The sequence below is a fragment of the Centruroides sculpturatus genome, unplaced genomic scaffold (assembly GCF_000671375.1).
Source record: "Centruroides sculpturatus isolate CEXI.00-Female unplaced genomic scaffold, Cexi_2.0 scaffold604, whole genome shotgun sequence".
NCBI lineage: Eukaryota > Metazoa > Arthropoda > Arachnida > Scorpiones > Buthidae > Centruroides > Centruroides sculpturatus.
This window is the reverse complement of record NW_019384933.1, coordinates 207,197-230,055: the sequence shown is the minus strand read 5'-3', so window position 1 is coordinate 230,055 and position 22,859 is coordinate 207,197. Positions and strand designations below refer to the sequence as shown.

General features: G+C 30.5%; 1 protein-coding gene across 1 annotated transcript in view; it reads left to right on the top strand.

Moving 5' to 3' along the window:
• The window catches only part of LOC111632038 (collagen alpha-1(I) chain-like), a 126,150-nt gene that overhangs the window by 5,826 nt on the left and 97,465 nt on the right, over positions 1 to 22,859 (top strand). Inside the window, exons 2-6 of the mRNA XM_023376394.1 lie at positions 16,831 to 17,025; positions 17,995 to 18,032; positions 19,457 to 19,522; positions 19,716 to 19,760; positions 21,080 to 21,187. Of these exons, the coding sequence (XP_023232162.1) occupies positions 16,831 to 17,025; positions 17,995 to 18,032; positions 19,457 to 19,522; positions 19,716 to 19,760; positions 21,080 to 21,187 (452 nt within the window). The remainder of the gene's footprint in view (positions 1 to 16,830; positions 17,026 to 17,994; positions 18,033 to 19,456; positions 19,523 to 19,715; positions 19,761 to 21,079; positions 21,188 to 22,859) is intronic.

Here is a 22,859-nt window from a genome sequence, read left to right as displayed (position 1 = left end):
GAGTTTGGAGATGGAGGACACATAGATTCTTATCTTTGATGTTATCGTCATTTCCACATTCCTCATTTGTAATCACATCTCTAATTGAAATTTAATTATTGCACTTTCTTTCTTAACTCCCAAAAATTCATTAAAAAATTTACGTGATATATACATTAAGTGGACAGCAGAGCTAAACTTCACTCTATCGGCTGAATTTTGAAGTAAAATGTGTTTCCAAAAATCGAAACCGCATATTCAAAACAGTATGTATACCAAATTTGGTTTTGATTTGCCGAATAGTTCCTTCAACAGAAAGCTTTAAACACATACTGTTTAATTACGATCATCCAGTTTTTTCATGGCCATCATAGGTATTATCATGCCCACTGTGGGAGGCATTCAGCCTCCCACAGTGGTTGAGCCTGACATTTGGTTCAAACTACCAATGAAAATTTGTGAGGAATATGATTAATTGACTGTTATACCTGTTGATGATTTTTTTGTATTGCTCTTATGTGTCACATGTTATCATATCTTCTTGTGTCCATTGGCTACTGTCGTATTTAAAGCTTCAGAATTTTGGAAAATTCGACAATTTTTCTGTCGTTTTCCATAGTCAGAAAAAGTTAATGTGCCATAACAAGCACATAAACAGTAAAGAAGAAGCAGAAGAAATTTATGAGAATCCTATATAGACCCAAATATGTCCCTCATAGAGGCAATGGTATTTTTATCGCTTCTCCATCCAGCCATTGCCGAATGAATATTCATATATATATATATATNGAAAAGAAGAAAAGGAAAAGGAGAAGGATAAAACATGAAGAAGGAGAAGGGGAGAAAAAGAAAATATGAAAAAGACGAAAGAGAAGAAGAGGAGAAGAAGACGAAGAAGAAAAGAAAGAAAAAGAAAATAAGAAAAAAAACTGAAAGGAAAATGTGACCAAACTGTTCTTAAATTCAATTTTTCATAATTTAACATATTGCTAATGCGGTCATAAATTATTGTAAAGGTGCTTATATAATTATTTTTATATGATATTTGATGATATGAGATCATTTTATTTTTGCTCATAAATAATATTTATGGTGTGTTAAATGCATATTTTTTGTGTTAAGTAGCTGAAAGGTCGTTAAGGCTGACACAAATAATGATAACTCTTCGCATTAAAGCTGCTCAAGTCTAATTAATTAATATAAATAAAAATAATTAATTTTAATTAGGAAAATATTTTTGGAAAATTTACTAGTGTTTCTTTTCCTTTTACTTTTGGTTCCAGGACCCCTTGGCGCACCCTCTGGATGTGCCACTGAACGTAAAATATTTCCATCATAATGGAGAATTATCCGAATTTAATTTGGAGGAAGTAGGTAACAGTTTCAACGACTACCGTAATTAGAACTGCCAGATTAATTAAACATATAGGAAGTTGAACTTAACGTAATGAGACGGGGAAAAAAGACCTCTTTCTGCCCTGTGGGCACTAAGAGGTCTTTTTTTTAGCAAGCCCACTATAGCTTCGGCCAGGTCCACTATCGGACGGCCGGATGGTGAATTGGGGCCAGACATATCCGGACAGACCATCTTCCAAAAAATTCGTGGGGTTTTTCAATCCCGAGCCCCCAAAATGGTAGGCTGCCATCTTAACCGCTCGGCCATTCGGCCTGGGGAAAACTATAAATACTTTTTGAGTTTTTTTTCTTTATACGAGGTAAATGTATACTTATTTAATATTTTAATGAATCGTGTCACAAATTTCGTAAGGACCATATTTGAAGGTTATCAAATAACCAAACCGAAGTTTAACCGAGTTATATGCCTAATTGAGTTAGATTATGAAATTTAAATAAACTTGATATGAACATCATATTTTATGAAGAATAATCATTCCGAAGCGTATTTAAAATTAAAAATAAACTATTCTTTTATATAGTTTTTATGTTAATAATTGTCATTATTATTAAATTAATATCATTTATTATTACATAATTCGATTATTTTGTAACTCGATACGTATAATTACTAAAAATTTCTTTAAAGATAAAATGGAACGTTATAATTGATATTTGTTAATTTAAGAACAACGTTTCTTATTTATAATAGATAAAATTTTTCAACGTAAATTTTCCTATATTTCCATCTTAAGCTATTTTTGGAGAAGAACCGTTTCAAATGATCAGATATAACTTTATTAGAATTGTTTAAATTAAGTATTTTCACGGTCAAGTTATTTAATATTCACCATATCTTTAAGAAGTCAATTATAACTGAAAATTAGAAAGGACGATAAAGAATAATGATTTACGTATTTGTCTATGGAATTAGCGTAACTATCACATGATCATCTAAATTTTTATATCCAATTTTCAAAAGAATAAACAATAATTTTACAATAGAATGCCATTGCTGCCATTTTATAGGCATGGAAGTTTCGTCAAAAAGGAGTGCTATTAGATTTCCGTTTAAAAATGACAACTTTCGTTCTTTCAAATAGATCATTCTTCCTATTCTTAAAATAGAAAAAGAAATTAACGCTATAAAAAATTTTATTACATTTAACGTTAAGTCTAAATCTATACAAAATACTTAGCTTAAAATAGTCATGACACGTTCCATCACGGAAAAAGAGCAAAAAATAAAATCAATAAATAAATAAAAATACAGTAATAGCTGCACCGAAAATCGACGAATAGTCACCGAATTTTTGTTATGAAGTCTATATTGGGAATAACGTTATAGTAAAAGAAAAAGTTCATCAGACGATTTTAGAGTTAGCAATATTCTGCACGGGTACATTTTTAAAATCAGTTTAATTTTTGTTTAATTGTCTGTTTTTTAAAGGTCTCAGTTGGACTCGCAATTGTTAAGGCCTGATTTGGATAGGCACGGTATTTGTAAAACCATTTAATTACTAGAGTCTATAAAAAAAATAAGTCTGAAAAAATTGACATAGTTCATTCTTATTTCTTTGTAAGCGGATACGACTATTTCCAACAATTTTTTTTTAAATTAAAAAAATATTTCGAATACAGTTTGGTTATAAAAAACTTTGTTTTCGCTTTTATTTTTGTTAAGCAAAAGTACATTATGGCCAAAAAAACTATATTTTTCTTTTCTTTAACCTTTTAAAATGTAACCTTCATAGAAAATGATTTTAATACAGTAGTTTTGTTTTACGCGGGATTGATATACGCGTATTTGTGTTTTCACATATGTGAATGGTTTGATTAATTAATAGAAAATCCGGAAAACTCCACCTGGCTAGCCCGTTCTGGCGAGGCCGAACCCACGACCAGAACACCCAGTATTCAGGGAACGGAACCGCTTAGCCACTGTTGAGCCTGAAAAAACCTAGTACTTGTCCAAAAAAGCCTAAAGTTTTAATCAAAATGTGATAGTTTTGACAATTTTGATGGGCAAGGGGTACAAAAATAATAAATGATAATCTCAGTTAACAAATTATTTTATCATACCACGAGAGTGCAAAACGATCAAAATTACAAAACACCCGTTTTGTAATTTTGATCGTTTTGCACTCTCTTCGTTAATATAGTAGCATAGAACAGCGATTCCCAAATATAGGGTCGCGACCTCAAATGGGGTCACCAAATCTTTTTTTATGGTCGAGTACAATACATTTTCACATACATTATTCCTATGCCTAACAAAACAAAGTTTTAAAAATATAGACAAAACTCGATTGACTGTCAATCCCAATAAAAAAAATAGTAGCTTTGTATGTGTTTATTAAATTAACACTGTTAATCTAATATATGGAAAAAACAAAATAAAAAAAACCTAAAGCAATATGAATTTCCATATAAGAAAGTTAATGGAGAGCATCTACTAATATCTATCATTTTGTATAATTTGTAGAGAAACTTTTGCGATGTTTTAAAGACTTTTATGTCTGGAATAAGTTAAATGATGGTTTCTGTATGAAACTTTATCCAATTGTGTCTAATATGTGAGTATAAAAACGTGGAACAAATTAGACCTTGACCAATATTCTTCAAATAAAATGCTTTAAAAAAGAATAAAAGGAGTGAATGAAATAATTACGCCAGTTAATTAATTTGAAAATAAAATTTTATCATTGCCATTTAACTTCAATTCAAATTGCAAAGTAATGAGAGTGTAAAGTTCAAAATCCACAGATGTTTTATGTTAATTATATAGGCTTTTATAAACTCATAATCAAAATTATATATATATAATGAGTATGTTATATTCCATATATAATTTAACTTTTATAAAACTTCATAAAATTTATATTTGCTAATTATAAATAAAACAAGCAATTATTCATTACGACATTGTCACAATGCCTGGCTGCAATTTTTAATCATGTTTTTAATTTATTTCATTTAAAATATATGCTCTCTACCTCAAATTAGTACTATAGTGTCTTGCCCCTGCACATCATACTTTTCCGTTGGCAATGGAGTTGTGCCGGTCATCTATCTAACTCTTTTCAGGGGAAAATTTTTGAATTGAAATAACGTGATTTCCGGTTTGCATCGGAAGTTCGTGTATAGTTAATCGGAGCCTCCTGCCCCTAAGCTTTCTATATCTAGTCTTGACTTTCATTTATCTATCACCGTTCTCGAGATTAAAGAAAGACAGTGGTAATTTATAGGTCTATAATTTTTCAAATTGCAGCCCAATTATGGTGTAGAACAAAAACTATTTTTTAAATCTGTTTCGTCGCGATCATTCAAGTTCAAATAATATAATATAATAGAGGAATAATATAATTGTTGAAGTCAGTTTTATTATTTTTAAATGAAATTATGTGATTTGAACGATGAAATACAGATTATCTATTTATAAATTACATTCATTACGGCACTAAAATTTGAATAGGCAAAATTATTTTTTTAGTTACTTCGTTATACAGACTGTTTTGCAGGAGAATTTAATCGTTTTTTATTTATCGAATTAAAAAAATATATCACATTACTTAAGTTAAAAATGTAAACGTACCAAACAATTTTCTCAATAAAATCCTTTTATTTCAATACACAATTATTTCGTACGAGAAGATATATTCTCGGTATCAATATCAAGTAATTCTATTTTGTCTGTTAACAACTAGTATTAATATCGAAATTATTACTTATTAAATTAAATTAATATTAAATTTACTCTTATGAGAGCATTTGGATTTTGTACTAATAACACTTCGTCATTAATAGCCAACCAATAGAAATCTTGAAGAGTGTAATGTATCACAAAACAAATACAGTATATCACACGTGTTTAGCACGTGGTGAATAGTAAAATGGCAACTACGGGAGATCTTTGAACATTCGATAATTTGAAGTATTATTGTCTGAGTGTGGAAACATCGGAAATTAATTTCGAGAAAATATATACTTTTTAGTGAGAAATGGGTTAAATTTAAATTTTAAACTTTTAAATTAACTAAACGTATTGGCAGTTAAACAAGAATTTGGCAAACAATAATTCGAAAAACGTATGCTTGCGGGATTTTTACATTTTTCTTCTGTAAAGTGTATTCATTTAGGCCTAAAACTTTGGAAAATCTTAATATAAATTTTTTATTGTTTAGCTTAAGAAATTAATTAAAGTTTAATATATAACAGTTAAAGATAAGATTATATTTTTGCCAGTGACTGTTAACGTCTTGCTAGAGTTGTACAGAGTGAGCGCAAAGTCTTGTCACTCCTACATAAAATTACTTGTATATATCCCAATACATAAAATTACTTGTATATATTTGTTGTTTGTTTCAGATAAAAACACAAATAATGGTTGATCTGTGTACTATACCATTGAAAAATGGGTATACCGAAAAATGTATAATCGCTAGTTGTTGGATTCATGAAAGGTAAGGTGACCAACTTTTTTAAAATGAAAAGGAGGACACTAATAAATTGAAGGAAAAAATATCGTAAATAAAAAACATTTTATTCATTGCAACAATAATATGCTATAATAATCTCTACTGCATGCATATGTGCCATGTTGTGTTTCGATAAGAAGTAAACAAAGCCATTTGCATGCGCGCTCTCTCTCTAGGTCTCCCATGCGAAGAGCATGCATATCATAATTGCATCTCGTCACACTTTACAGAGCCTTGACGAATCATCATGTTAAATACAAACACATCACATCACATCACACACAACGGATCAGTTCGGCATTGATCGAATATGGAGATTTACATATTGGTCTTCAAATATCAAAAAGGAGGACATATAGGAGGACACTTTTCGAGGGAGGACAGAACTTACAAAAGGAGGACGATTGGTCATCTTATGAAAGGGAAAGAACAGGAAAAACAATGGAAGAGGTGTATGCAGACTTCAAGCAGAGATTTGGATAACAGTCTTCTCTGCTTGAAGTCTGCACCAAAAAGAACACTTTTCTGATGGGAACATAAGATTTTTACAACAGGTTGCACAAAAAATAATTGAAGAAATAGCAGACCCTTCACCAGATGTGAAAAACACAATGAAGTTGAGGAGTCAGTGCTGAGATTGCCCATGAAATCAACATGAAAATGTTCTGTGGAACTGGGTATACCCAAATGATAATGCATAAACTTATCCTTTGCACTACCTGTTGTAAAAATCTTATTCTCCCATCAGAAAAGTGTTCTTTTTGGTGTAAGTTGTCATCCATTTCTGCTGGAAGTCTGGATGTACTGTACCTCTTCCTTTGTTTTCTTTTCTTTCCCTTTTATAAACTCAACAATTAGCAATTACATGCTCTTCAATGGTACAGTTAATTGTATTGGCATTATTTGTGTTTTCTTTTATCTGAAACAAACAACAAATGGAACATACAATTAATTTTCTGTAGGAATGACATGACTTTGTGTCCACCTTGTAGATACATCAATTCTATGTTATTTCTACATTAGCAATAAAATAAAAAGGAACCACTGGTTCTAGAAATGACATTTGGTTAGTAATTCTGCTCCAAAGTTTTATTTATATCTTTTTTCATTAAATCAAACACACTTACTACTTATTGGAAGGAATCTTTTAATCCATACATTTATTGATTAAACACAGTAGTTTAATTTTGCTTGAATGTACTATACAATCTTGACCATGTATCATAAGTATGTCCGAAAATAACAAATAAGGAATAATATGGAATTTTGATGTTAAAATTTAACAGTAAACAGAAACATATAACAGAAATCAACAAGAATTTATGGTATTTTTTATAAACAAGTTATCTTCTTCAGATGAATAGAACAGAATACTTTCCATTTATCTGAGGAAGATAACTTGATTTATAGAATATTTGTGAATTTTTATTATATTTTTCTGTTTACTATTAAATTATAGTCTCAAAAGACAGTATAAATTCTTATTATATTTAAAATTTTAGGGTGTGCTATCAATAAATGTATATTAGATAATAACTGTTAATAACATGTTTCATATTCATATAAGCCTTTTAACTCTGTTATAAAAAAACGAAGTGTGGCAATGTGACAGACATTCCAGAGAAATGCTGAATGTGTGCCACATCTTGTTGGAAAATGGCTGTTTATAGACGTGCCATGAAAGACAACTTATGAGAATGTAGGATTTTCTGAACATACTACTGTGCCATTAATGTTCCTTGCACTGCTACTAGAGGTAACTGTGAGATAACACCCCTGACCAGCACACCAGCAGTGGGGGACAGTTGCCACTAAACAGTAAGAAACTACCACTCAAAACTGGGTATACTTGAATTAAAACCACTATAAAACCTAAAATCCAGCAATTTTTTAACAAGTGCTAATATTTTTGCCATGTTGAACAAACATCATTAGGCAAACTAATCCCCCAGCTGCTGAAACAATGGGGGATTGCCATACACATGTGTAGAGGGGAGGTAATATAAGAAGAGAGAAAGGGGAGCAGGAGGATAGTAAGATTTATAGTTTGAAGAAAGACTTCCATGCTGTGGGGAAGGAGTTAACATTATGAAAATTAATAATGGTGTTATTGCAGGTGGCCTTATATATTTCCACCTGTCAAGATGTTTGAGGAATGGTTGCCTGGAAGAGTTATGTAAGAGGCATGCACTGTCAAAACCCACATTGATGTCTGTAAGGATGCCTGGGTAGGAGGTGAAGATAGCCAACTCAGTGTGAATTCTTCATGATGGAAGTGTGATGTTTCTTGAGGTGGGTGTTTAATGGGCAAGATGTAGCACCTATATATTCTAAGTGGTGGCTAGATCTGGTCAGTGACAAAAAGTGTAGATGCCTGATTGTAGTTGCATGTCCAGACAGTCTACAGAAGGCTAAATTAAAGTTTTTTTTTGGATATTTCCTTGTATAGGGAGGCTAGATTCCTGTTGTAAGTGACAGTCCTATAAACTGTGTCCTGAGTGTGATTTTTTGGTGAGGCAGAAGTGACAGAGGAAAGATGACATATAATGCTTTTAATAGTCTGTGAAGAGTAGCTGTGCTGACTTGTGTATTAGATGATCGTTAGGAGCTCTGTATCTTTTTCATGCGTGTCCAACGAATGGATGAAGGCCCTATAAATTAAGGCCCTGAACCCAGCCATCTTGAAGGTAAATGGATCATGGGAAGTTGTTGGGATGAAAGTCCGATGGTGTGTAAACCTGAGTAGTGATGTGTCCTTTGGATGAAGAAAGCTGGAAGTTCAGGAAATGAACAGTTTGATTGTTGTCTTGTTCAAGGCAGAGCCAAAGGCTATAGAGGTTGTTGATTTTTTGCAGGCATTCTTGGATATAGGATTTGTTCTGCCAGATTATGAGAATGTTGTTAACGTACTGTGTATATAGGAGAATGTGGCTGGTGAAGGCAGGAAGAATGGCAGCCTCAAGCTGTCGAATAACTAATTCACACAAAGTGCCTGATAGGGGGCTGCCCATAGGGACACCGTTGCTTTGTAGAAATGTGTCGCTGTCAAAAGAAAAGAAAGAAGTATGGCAAAGTAGATCAGCCAGTAATAAAGGTAGGATTGAAGCTCTTCCCAGTGGGCCTCCACACACTAACACAATGGATGTTCATTCTAAACAGAAACAAAATAAACAGAACTGCAATTTGCCACAAAAATATGCTGCCAGTTCATAGCAGTCTATGCTTCTCTATCGTGGTATCACCACAAGCAAATCTGATGATGATATGATTCTAATGGCAAGATTTATGCATGTAAATTTGCCTCTATTAATGCCAACGATACAAGGAGAGATAGGGTTCTGTAGCAAGGCTTGCACCTGTCTGTGAATGGTGGAGAAGACTTGCATCTGTTCATGCTTGCTTTATAATCAGACTGTCATCTTTCTTAGTGGTCTATCTGAGTCATCCAGAGCCTATCTGCCATGTATGTGTGTCCTGATTGATCTATTCACTGTTCCCAACATTTTATCACAGTCAGATCAGAATGGCCAGATGGTGGGCAATTTGGCAAAATGGCCATTCTTCTTCCTTCATCCTGATGATGTGGCCTTTCTCAAACTCTGTCAGCTGTGCATAATGTCTATGACTGCATTGTACAGCCATGTCTGACATTCAAAAAACTTCGTAGTACAGTATACTGGTTTAGCATAGCAAAGCATAGTTAATAAGATTCAGAAAATCATTTATTAGTATGTTAAATGTTTGACTACTTGAACCTTATTATCTGTTTTGTTATTTATATAGAAAAATTAAATTGGTAGTTCTGAAAGATTTAATATAAATATTACTCGTAAAATAAATTATGAGCCATTTATATAATATTTTTCTATTTGTGCTTATACTGATAATTTCATTTCCATAATAAATAAAGAATTTCATTTTTTACAAATGATAAAACTGCATTTTCTAATTTTGTTAAATCTGATGATACATTGAATTACATACATACATACAAGAAAGACTTCAGCCATACACGAGGTGTTTAGCCGGCAGAAAAAAGGGTAAGGGAAAGGGGAGGGGAAGAAGGAGGGAGAGGCAATAGATAGTAGAGAAAGATAGGATTCCTTTGAACGATGTATGTATGGCTACAGTACCCTCTATGTTTGATGTTGGCGTACAGTTTTTAGGCTGCAAGGCACTGAAACAATGGTATTTGCTACACTTGAGTGTAGCGAATACCATTGATTCAGTGCCACCATGAATAGCTAAGTGTAGAAGTTAGTGCCAAGTGGCTGTTAGTAGGAAGACCTATAACTACTTAATGCTAATGAAACTGAACGTGAGTGCAAATCTTAATACTGCTTAACAGCTAGACAGACAGCGTGAAAAAACAAATGAACACGACAAACTAAACAAGATGAACGGACAGACAAAAGACAAATATGCAAGAGCTCAAATTTTTTTATTTATTTTATTTTATTTTTTTTAAATTTAATTAAATTAATTAATTTTTTTAAACATTAACTTACTAACTAAACTAACCTACCAAAACCTAGGACAAACCTAATCAGAAATCAAGCTAAGAGTCCCTAATCTAACTTACTACTAGGACTAACTTAAACTAACCTAATTTAGACCAAAAAGAAGACAGAAAATAAGAATTAAAATACAAAGTTGAAAGCAGTTATATACTGACAATTGAAACAAAGCAAGGGAAAGCTAATTGCCATCTGTGCCTCCAGAGAAAGTGCTCCCAAGAGCCCCACTAAGGGATATGACTGCGAGTAGATGATGGAACATTGTAAGCATGTGAATGAGATGGTGCAGGTTGCAAGGCCAGGTGTACCCTTCAAGAATAGCAGCTCTCATTAAACTATCCCTAATGTGATTGTACCTATTGCAGCAAAAAACTAAGTGAAGTGGTGTTTGGTCCTCCTGAATGCCACAATCACATTGTAGATTGTCACCAAGGTTAAATCTATATGCAAGTATTGCTTGAAGTTGCCGCATCCCATAAGTAGCTGAGTGAGGGTGTAACTAGGGTAAAAGTGGTGAAGAATCGCAGTAGTGTCAACCTAGGGGGTGAAAGTGTAGGTGAGCCTACCAGTGGTGTCATGATCTCAGCTGTCTTGCCAGAGAATGAAGATTTGCTTCGTGACGTGATTGTTGATGTACAAGGTAGGAATGTAACTGAAAATACTAGTGACTGAAGACTTTGCAGCTTGTTTGACAAGATGGTCAGCAGTCTTGTTGCCGAGAACCCCCGCATGACCCGGGACCCATTGGAAATATTTTAATGTTGTCTAAGTGTCTGAGAATGTTGTGTGAGATGGACAAGTTTTAAGTGGCTATCAGACTTTGCAATCCTGTGTAAAGCTACCCTACTGTCAGAATAAATCCGATAGTGTAAGTAGTGTTTTTTTTGTCTTTCCTACGTCTAATGTAAATTAAGCTCATATAAATAGCTAAAGTTTCTGCCTGTATGTACCTAGACAGAAGCAAGCATTGTGAAGCTCGTGGCCTAAGTTGTAGTATATTACAAAAGTGACACCCACATTGTCACTCATGTTGGAACCATCAGTGTAAATCCTAAACATGGGATGATCACTTGGATCTTTGAAGTAAACGTCAGGGACAAGTTGGTGGGAGGGGTGATAATTGTAAGTCGGGAGGGTATTTTTGTCAATGCTGAATTTTTTGATATGATCGATCAAGGTCAAACTGGGGGGGGAATCTTACCTACTCTAATCATTTTGTCGACATCCAAGTCACTATAATCTCTCCAGGGTAAGGTGACAAGATTTTCCTGCCAAATAATGCATTTAATTTTTAAGTTGATAGGGTCAGCCCTGACATTACCAAAAGGGCACTAGTGGGTGCAGTCCTATAAGCCAGGGGTGGCCAACTTTTGTGTACATAAGATCTACTTTTTATATTAAAAATGTGTTGCAATTGATTTGTTGTTTTAGGCATAGTCTAAGTGATGAAGGGAGGTGTGAAATACATACTATGTTTAGATAGGTAAGAAAAGCCACAATTTAATTTAAAACATGAAGAAAACATACTTACATTTTAAACAGAAGAAAAATTGAAACTCAACATTGTCACTTTCAGGGACCACCACTTAACCCTTCCTCTCTCTACTGTGTCCCAACCTACTCTCTCTGTCCCTCTTCCGGCTGTTCTTTTTTTCAGTTTTATGACCCTTTGCCTACATTTCTTATTCCCCTTTTACAACTGTACACAAATGGATTACACATGGACCGACAAAATCGCATCTGAGGGAGGACGCAGAGGTACAATATCACTACAGTTGTGTTTGTGCGTTACGTTCGGTTACAAGTGTAACACATTAAGTCAAGACATTGCGAGCGATCGACTTGTTGGCCACCCCTGCTATAAGCCTTACAAATGTGGAGAGCTGCAATCCTTTGAACAGATAACAGTTTTTTACAATTATGGACTTTGGCAGCCACGTTGCCCCAGATCTGTACTGCATAGGGGCCACGTGGCCACCAATGTCCATAACCATAATATTGAATTACAGTCAAACCTTGGATTTTGAACACTATATTTGCCCTGGTTGCTGAATATGCTACTTGGCAAGAGACACAGACAGTTAACTCCATATACTTCCTGTATTAAAGAAAGTTGACAGTCCAACCAATTCATGGTGGGACTACTGATTCAGAAGTTAGTGACGTCGAGATTGCGCAATTGTTAGATGTCATAACACATACTACTGATGACATTATTCAAATTATATTTCAATGCGCATGCGAGTAAGATATTACTTCTGTTTTTCAGTACACATTTCAATTGAATTTAAATCAAATTAATTAATAAAAACGGCATTAATTGACATTTGTGTAATATAAACAACATCCATAAATCTATGTTTAATTTAAAGGTGTTTAACTCAAATTAAAGAACAAAAATTTATTGATATAATATTATGTATTACAATATTAATAATTTAATATTTATTAATACTAGATAGCCAGTTAATTAGAACTAAAAATAATAAAATAATATTTGAAAGTCTAGTTTTTACACTGAAACTGAAATTGAAACTAAAATAAAATGTAAATTAAAGCAATTGAAACATAATATTTTGAAAAGTGTGATAAAGTACTTGTCTCTCTTGATTGATTTGGTTATACCGTAGACCCCTCTATAACACTGTTGATAATTCCATATTATATGAATTCCATGTTGAACGAGTCACTTAGATTTTACAAATACGTGAGCTGTTCACAGCCTGGCACACGTATTTGTAAAATCTAAGTGACTTGTACAACATAGAATTCATATAATATGGAATTATCAATAGTGTTATAGGGGGTCTACTGTATTTCATCCAAGCAGAGTTGAGTTTCTATTTATAGCACTTTTTTGTAAATTGATGATTTCAGTTTTAGTTGGTGATGGAACATTTTGCTTTTAATATGCATGATGGTTATAAATTATTGGGTGTATTTCAGGAAGGAATAAAAAAATAACATAAAAACATAGTGACCTCTGTTTTGTTTCAAATGATAGATTAGCTGTAAAAGTTTGTGCTGACCTTGACTGAATGTAGATTGCACTGTGATGGAAAATTAGGGAACATTTTCCAAGGATACAGTGACTAGCACTATATACCTTGACATGTTGTAGGGTTATGCATGTGATATCACAAATTGAATACTGACAACTGAATGTTTACTTTCTGTAAGATGGGGCACCTCTACACTGGCATTTAATTGTTCGAGACGACTTACAGGAAAAATTTCATGAATGTTGCATTGGCTGCAGAGGATCAATTTCCTGGTCAACTCAATTCTCCAACATTACACCACTGGATTTCTTTATTTGGGGTTTGTCAAAGACAGGGTGTACATAACAAATGTTTGCAATATGGAAGAACTGAAAAGACAAATTGGTGAACTCAGTGAAGGAATAATTGCTGAAATGCTATGTAACACATAGTGCGAAATTGAATGCTGCCTGGATATTTTATGTGCTACACATGACTACACATGGAGCTCATATGAAATTTATTTATAGTGTAAAATAGTTGATTTAATGATCTATTAAATAAAACAGCCTACATGTGAATTCTTCATTGTGTTTATTTTTATTCCTCCCTGAAATGTGCTCAATAATTTATAACCACTCTGTATATATAAAATGGATATAGATAGTAATATATATAATATTATATTGCATTTGTAGGCATTTTTATGCATGAAATAAGCTAAAAAGGAAAAAAAGGGCTTTGTTTTTGGGGTCAGGAATGGATTAATCTATTTTATATTGTTTCTTATGGAAAAATTTGTTTGAGAACAGATCAGTTTTTGAACAACTTTTAGAAACAAATTAAGTTTGAGGTTTGACTGTAGTTGATATCCAACAAAAAGCATATTTATTCTGTGGATTTATTGAATTAATTCTATAGACAGAACAAAAACAAAACAGACTAAAATATAGAAATCATTTGATTTTTTTATTTTATCAGGAACATTTCGGAATTTCATTATTTAGTACCATCTGCATTCTAGTAGAACATCTCTCAGATAGAACAAATTAACAGTAATCTTAAAAAGTTTCTTATAAAATAAAAACTAATGACTCTCAATCTCAATATCTAACTGGTCAAAACACCTTAATTTTCTAGAAGTTATCACATCCACAGATGCTGTAATTACTAGCTAATCAATAACTTTACTTTACCTGGGTAAAATAAACTTGTTGATGGTAAAATAAAACTGTTGATTGACTAGTAATTATGACATCTATAGTTGTGATAATTCCAAGAAAGTTAAGATGTTTTGACCAGTTATATATTGTAATTAAAGAATAGAAGCAAAGTATAAATTATAGATCATAAAAAAACTAACGACTTAATTTTTGTTTAATTTTTTGTTTTATTTATGTATGTACCAAATAATCAATTTTGTAGAAATATCAAAATAGAAGATATCTTTGTTTGAAAATATTTTTGCTTAAAGAATAATTTTATTAACTAATGTTTATAAAAATATTTATATTTATCTATGAGAAAAATATATTAGATTATGTTTCTTGTTTTGAGGAAATCGTTTACCAAAAGTTTAATATTATTGCATTAAACTGTATTTTAAGAACATTTAAAAATATTTTTTATTTTATTTGCTTGTTTATAGATAATATATTCTGTAAACTTATATTAGTAATTTGTATTATTTAATATTAGTTTTGTGAATGTAAAGAAATACTTAGTTTCAATTTCATGATGAGCTCAGGATATTTTTCTTCTAATTATTAATTAGAGATTCAGACTATGTACAAAAATTAATGTAAAGGCGTCAGATACCTAAAATGAAAGGCTGACGTCTGATCGTTTTTAATTGTAAGTTTTTACCTATTGTTATATGTTTTTTATGAAGTGATTTCTTCAAACCGATGTAAAAGGCTACTTCTGTGGTGTGTGAAAAAGGATGAATTGATAGACTCAAAAATTAAATAATTTTTTATACATAGTCTGAATCTCTAATTAATAATTAGAAAAAAAATAAATAAATAAAATACTTAGTTTCTTTAATGGAAATATTTAAATTTTACTGACTGAAAATATCGTGTATTAAAATAATGCTAATTGACTATAAATTTAGCTTTCTGTTTGTAGTGACTTTGTTTCCAATAAATCAGAAATTATTTATTCTAAGATAAATTCAGAAATTATTTTTAACAATTGGGACTATTAATTCAATAATAATCTTTATTTTGATTATACTAAATATTACTTTATTACAGTGGTTACCGAACCCTCTTCTTTTGTGACTTGCAGCTCCTTAATCTTCTTCCCTATATATATGGGTTACTCTACTCTACTATAATATAGTATGGTATATATATATATATATATACCATACTATATACTATATTTTAGTAGAGTAACCCAGTCTAGGTAGTATGCTGCATATGCATTGGCTTTAACTCATTAAGATTAACTTCAAAATAGAAGTAAAAATGTTATAAGAAACTGTTTCTCTGTCTTTTCTTTTTTTCTATTAATTAACAAGGAAAGAACATACCTTAATTCTGAAAAACAAAAAAGAAAAAGTAGAAAAATTCTAGAGAATCTCAAGATACACAATTTAGACAGGCATACAAAAAATGCACTGCATAAATGTTGTCAGTGTATCACTAATAATTAAAATAATGGCTAACCTGGCTTTGTTGTTCCAATTAGTTGACAGCACCCTTGGGTATTGCAATGCACAATTTGGAATGACTGTTACCATAAAACAAAAAATTGGGACTTAAAATATCAATAAAATTTATTTTATATTGAACATTTTTTATTAGAGATTGGTTATCAATGATTGATGATTAACATTTTAATCATTTTTTATCAGAATTTGGATAAAATAATATATGATTTTGTTCAAAATATTTTAAAAACCTGTATTTGATTTTTGACTATTTATGAGTTGATGATGATCTCTGATTAAAAACATTCTTTATAAAATAGGTATTATTGGTATATTCAAACAAATAATAATTGTATTTTAATGAAGATAAAGTCAAATTTTATAGCCTTTCATAACACTAATGTAAAATTATATAAAAAAGAAAATAATAAAATTATCTTTCTTTTTATACTGGATGCTTTTGCTTTTTTTTTTTTAAATAAAAGTATGCAGTATTTTTTATTGCTGTCCTTGTCTACTAATTGTAGAATGCAGAAAACTGCTAAACTGCTCTTTCTTAGTCCTGTCTTTATCTTATTAAATAAGGAAAGAAATTTGGAGTCAAGTAGAATAAATACAGATAATTCATTTTAAGTGCTTGTAATCATATAAAAATAATATAAAATAATTAAAATTATTAATATAATAGTTGTTTTGTTTTTAAATTTAATTGTTTTTAATTAATTAATAAATAAATGAGAAAAAATTTAGTAAGTAAAATGTAAAATTAAAATATTTTACTCTGTATTTTTAATAAATTAATGTATATATTTTTTATTTAGACGAAGATGAAGATATAACCATTTGTTTGTATGACAATGTATCATATCAAGATGGAGAAGAATGGTATCCAGACCCTTGCACAACATGCAAATGCTTTTCTGGAAATCCAGTATGTGAAACAGAAAAATGTCAAGAAATTGAATGTAAAACTCATGAGTTCATTCCATTAGGAAAATGCTGTCCTATATGTGCAGGTATATGTTTTTGATTCAGTAGTGGAATTAAGTTTGATAGGGACTAACAAATAAACTTAAATTATAGTAATTTTATAATATATTGTATTGTACTGATACAAATGCCAAAATAAAAATATTGCCAGTTTCAAAATGAAAATAGTTTGTATCAATATTCAATTTAGATCAATATTTTAATTAATATTAAGTTTAGGGTCTAGCTATACTTATATCATATCATACAGTTTTATTTGGAAAATCCTCATAGTTCATAAATCTGCTTCACATTTTGTATAATTTCTCCTATTGTATTACAAAATTTTTATTACTTAGAGATCAAGTGTTATTTTTCTGAATTAACTTTGTCTAATGAACAGCTTAAACTGGTATTGAAATACCAATAAATCAATAATACACTTTATTTATATAAGTAGCAATTATTTAGTAAGCAAAACTTCTTGACCTGATGAAGACCTGTTTAACAGGTTGAAAACATTTGCTTATTTAATTATTGCTGCTTGTTTAAGGTGTACTGTTGATTTATTAACTTTCTTTCTCATAAATTTTCAACTTTCTTCAATGCAAAGGAAAGAGTTGTATATATTTTTCTTTATTTTTAAGTAATTTTACTATAGTTAGCTATCTGGATTGAATCTTTAAAAGGCTTGCATACAAACATTTAATAGAAAATAAAATTTATAAAAAGTAATATTTTAAAGATTATTTTAAGTATTTTAAAATTTATATTATAAGTATTTTTATTCAATTCTTTGCAAAACCTTTCTAATTATACCTATTTTTTTAAATAAATGTTCAAAAAAGAACATTTATAAAATATTTTTTTAATAAAATTTTCATATTAAATGCTTAATGACTAGGTCTCTTCTTTTTTGATCAATAAATTGAATTAGAATGTAAAATGTGACAAGTTTTCTTATGAAGGATATTTATCACTTAAAATCTATTAATATTTAATTATGAAAATTTCAGATGAAGAAGAAGGAACTGGAGGTACAACTGATGTACCAGTAAGTTTCAATTTGTTTTTTTAATTAATAATATGACTTTAATCTGTGATTGGTAACTTTTCAATACTGATTGTGTGTGTTTTTGTCACTTAATCTACAGGGTGTTTCGAAACTCATGGGCAAAATTTTAAGGGGTGATAGAAAACATCTAAACAAGCAATTTTCACTATACATTACATGGGCGGAGAGCAATTCATAGGAGGTATCCATTACTGTCACCAAACACCAAACAGATAGAGTAGATACTAAATAATTTTTTTGACAGCATGTGTGGCAAAATTACAGAAACTGTTCAAAAGAGCGACCACCTGCGGTAATGCAGGCATTACACTTGCGACATAGGGAGCGGCGCATTTTTCAAACACACTCAGCATCTCTTGAATGGCACCGGCAGCAACAGAAATCCTGGCAACTAGGTCTACACGAGACTTTTCAAATGGCACCACAGGAAAAAGTCCAGGCAGGAGAGATCGGGCGAGCATGCAGGCCATGCTTTCTGAAATCCGCGGTAAAAATGACGATGTATAAGAAAACTCACTCTTTAATCTTTCCATTACAGCGCTGTCTAGTGGTTCACCACTTGCTCTCCGCCCATGCATTGTATGGTGAAAATTGCTTGTTTAGTTGTTTTCTATCACCCCTTAAATTTTTGCCCATGAGTTTCGAAACACCTTGTATAAAACCTTTGTTGTATGTTATTATTATGTGTTAAGAAGATAATGTAAAATTGAAGAATGCCAAAAAACAATCATTTTTACGTATATTCAATGCAATTTTAGATATTCTACAGTATTATAGAAAATGTATACAATACATATATGTAAGGGAGCTGAAGAAGTTTTACTTCTCAGAATATTAAAAATGAAAGTTATTAGCAATAGTGTTGGCTGACATGATGACCTCAAAGATTAGAGCTAATTAATACAATTAAACTAAATCAGCTTTGAAGAAGTGAAATCATAACGTTGAAATTTTAATTAAAATTTTGCATTGTTTTGCAAATTGAGGCAATTATTAAATTATATTTATCCAGTAAAAATAAGAATAATAGAATTAAGACTATTTATAGAAAGTAAGTTAGATGACTATTTATTAAAGACCATCTTGGCTTAGCATTTTTAAAGAAAAATTAGAGATATTGTGCTAGATGGTAGCTTTGATCTTTTATTTAGCAATGAAAAAAAAAAAAGATTTATTAACTTTTCTGAAATTTTGATATATCTGAAGGTAAATAATCCTTGTTAAGATTAACAAAAATTGTGTGGGATTGTTTTTATATTATTATTTTTTTGTTTTAATTAAAATTATTATTAACTTTTTGAGTTTTGAAGAAAAAAATTAATTGTGTAATTGAATGAAATATAATTTTTATTTTAAGAAGCTTGAAATTATAATGAATAATAAATTATAGACTTTCTTTCTAGAGGCCACCAGATCCAGGTCTTCCACGAGAACCTGTGATACCTGTTGTAGGGGTTCCTGGAGAAAGGGTAATTCAATCAACAACTTGAGAATTTATTTTAATTTATTTAATTTTAATATTTTAAGTATTAAAAGTTGTATTTTAATTATAATTTTTAACCGCTTATTTAAGTTTGATAATATCAAATGGAAATTTTGTATATCTATATTTTGTTACTTGGTTTTTATTTTAAAAATTAATTAAATATTTCATACTTTTAGGGAACTCCTGGAGAACAAGGATTTCCTGGAAGACCAGGAGAAAGGGTAAAAATTTTAATTTTTGACTGATTTAAAATTTATTGACAACATTATTTTATTTTACAAATAGTCAAAATTAAAAAAAGTTTTGTTTGTTTTGCTTGTATATAAATACAGTGGTACCTTGGTACTCAAACCATTCCAAACTCAAACAATTTGGTATTCAAACACATTTTCAGGGAAAAAATTGCCCTGTACTCAACTGAACAATCATGACCCACTGAAACAAATTTTTGGTTAATAACAAATATTCTTATCTTAACTTTAATTTTGTCATCTGTAGAAAAGTTTTCTATGATAAAAACGAGTAACTAATTTAAAAATAAAATGAAACCTTACAACTACCTATCTTCATCAGACAAAATTATACTTGATCCAGTTTGTTTTTTTTTTGTTTTCACTTAATGCATGTGGAACACAATCATTATGTTTTGCAATCATTCCAAGTTAATGAAGTGTTTCAACAATACATGTCAGTGACACATTATTTGTTGCAAGTTCACAAGTTGTCATTTGTCAATTTTTAACAATTTCTTCGGGAAATTTTTTTGTTGACACTTTTGAGCACCTTTCTATTGTGTATCCTTTAGTTCAGAATTTCCCAAAAGGAACTTTTAAAATCACATTTGATATGTTCAAAGTTTTTGGAGCATCTTTCCCTTACACATTATGGATTTTTTAGCATTATATCCTTTACAAAATTCAAAAAGCATAATATGCCTGGTATGCATTTTATCTGCAGACATTTTAACTTGGTTTTATGCAAACAAAATGTGAAGTAAAATGTTTAAAATAAGCTTCTAAACAAAGAATACAATCTCTCATTAGCAATAATGTATTAAATGTCACAACTGTTATAATTAAATCACATATTTATGTTAAGTAATGACAGTTGTTAAAAATACACAAAAACTTTCTATTTAACCCAATAAAATTAATAGGCATATTTTGCTACTCTGTATTGCATATGAACTATTTTTTAGTATTTTTAATGATTTGTGCATGCTAGGCTTGTAAACTTCTTGTTAAATTTGTGTTAGATCCTAGTTAAAATGCTTTTATAAATATACTATTGGGGTCTGGAATGGATTAATTTAATTACATTAATTCTTATAATTTAATTACATTATTTCTATGGAAAAAATTAGTTTAGTACTTAGACTTCTGGAACAAATTAGTTCAAGTACTGTACTGAGATACCACTGTATATTAATAATGAATCATTATTATATTCTGAAAATACTTAATAGCATTGAAAATCTAATAACTTCTGTTTAAAACTGTTTGTAATATTTAGATATAGTACATATTATCTTTTAAATTAGGGCCAACCTGGTGAGTCAGGCGCTCATGGAATACCAGGAATGCCAGGTCCGCCAGGACCTCCTGGAGATGTAAGTATTTTTAACATTTTTTGTTTGTTTATTTTACAATATGTTGACCATCAAATATTTTTTAGATTAATTAATACGTAAATTTCCAATTCATTGATTTTATTAATTTCTCATAAGAAAATCTAGAATCAATATTTTTATTATTTTCAAATGCTCTCATGCCAGGTAATTAAATTACTTATATAGACAAATGTTGTCTGAAGATGTGTTCTGTTGCTTAACCGGCTCATAACCAGCCCCTTGGGTGGGTCACAGAGTAAAGGAGCGATGGGCATTCTCGTGGTCTAAACATTACATGTTCTGTTGCATAACCAGCTCTTTGGGTGGGCCACAGGGTAAAGAAGGGATGGGCACTCTCGATGACAACCAAAAAAACCCGGATCAAGGAGAGAGAGGGAGATCACGCATGCTCAATGGAAGAAGTGGGACATTAGGTGAAGAAAGAAAAAAAGAGAGAAGACGAGTAGACGAGAGTCACAACTTATTTGTTATTTGTGCTGTTTCCTTTGTTTTAGTGTCTGTTATAGCAAAAGGACAGAAGTGATCGGAAGGACTAAACTAAACTTTAAGTTTCTTGCATTGGAGTCATAGAGTGTGTGATTTATTTGTTTGAAGTTTCTTTTTGTTTTGTTCCAGCATGGGGAACACTCTAAAGATCATGTACAGTACTTCCCCACACAAATGCCTTTTTATGAAAAGGAATTTAATATAATATGGATTTGGCCAGAATATTTTGGACTTTCATTAGTAATAAGTTGGAAAAGATGATTATAAACAAATTAGAAGAAGCAGACTGCTTTGTTATCTCAGAAAATAAATTCAAATAACAGAAAAAAAGAGGCTGTTTCTGTTGTTCCAATTCATTCTTTCTAATTTAATTTGCATTCATAGTATTATATATGCGTTATAGTAAAAAATTTTAATAGAAATGCAAAAACAAGGAAATAAACATTTTTATTGAAGATTGATATTTTTTTTGCTTTATAGAATTTTTTATAGTAAATGGCAAGCTAAATGAAAACAAAAATCACTGAAAAGATTTAGACTAGTAAATGATCTTAAAATTTTAATTGTAGATGTAGAAATGTTTTGTTTCTTGTAATAAATGACAACTTGTAAGAATACTGCACTCTTAGAACCTATAACTGGTGTGATATAAAAAAACAAAAGATAAAGATCACCACTAAATGTTTTCGAACTGCTGTGAGTTCTTCTTCAGGTGTGAAACAGAATAACTGATGGGACAGAGCGAACCGTTATGGAAATTCAGGAAACATTAGACAGTGTTATGTGAGATGCATGCATATTCGTCTGGTTGACATATCATGATCTTAAAGTTCAGAGTCCATCAATGCCATTTTTTTATATCATTTATTTTTATATCAGTTATAGGGTCTAAGAGTGCAGTATTTAACACATCCTGGTGTTTGTGGTGTAGTTTAACTTGTAAGAATTACAGAAAATTCAATTTTTTTGTTTTTTCTTGTTTTTAAAGATATGTGAAAATATTAAGTGTAAGAAGAGAAAAGTATATGTAGTGATCAAGTTAGCTAGAAAAATTTCAATTTAAATATTATTGCATTGAATTTTTCTAAGTGTTTTTATTCTGATACAATTACTCAAAATTTATTTTACTTTATATCAGATATAATATTGAATAAAATTAATTTTTTAATATTTAATTTTTTTTAAAAAATACACTTTAATTAAC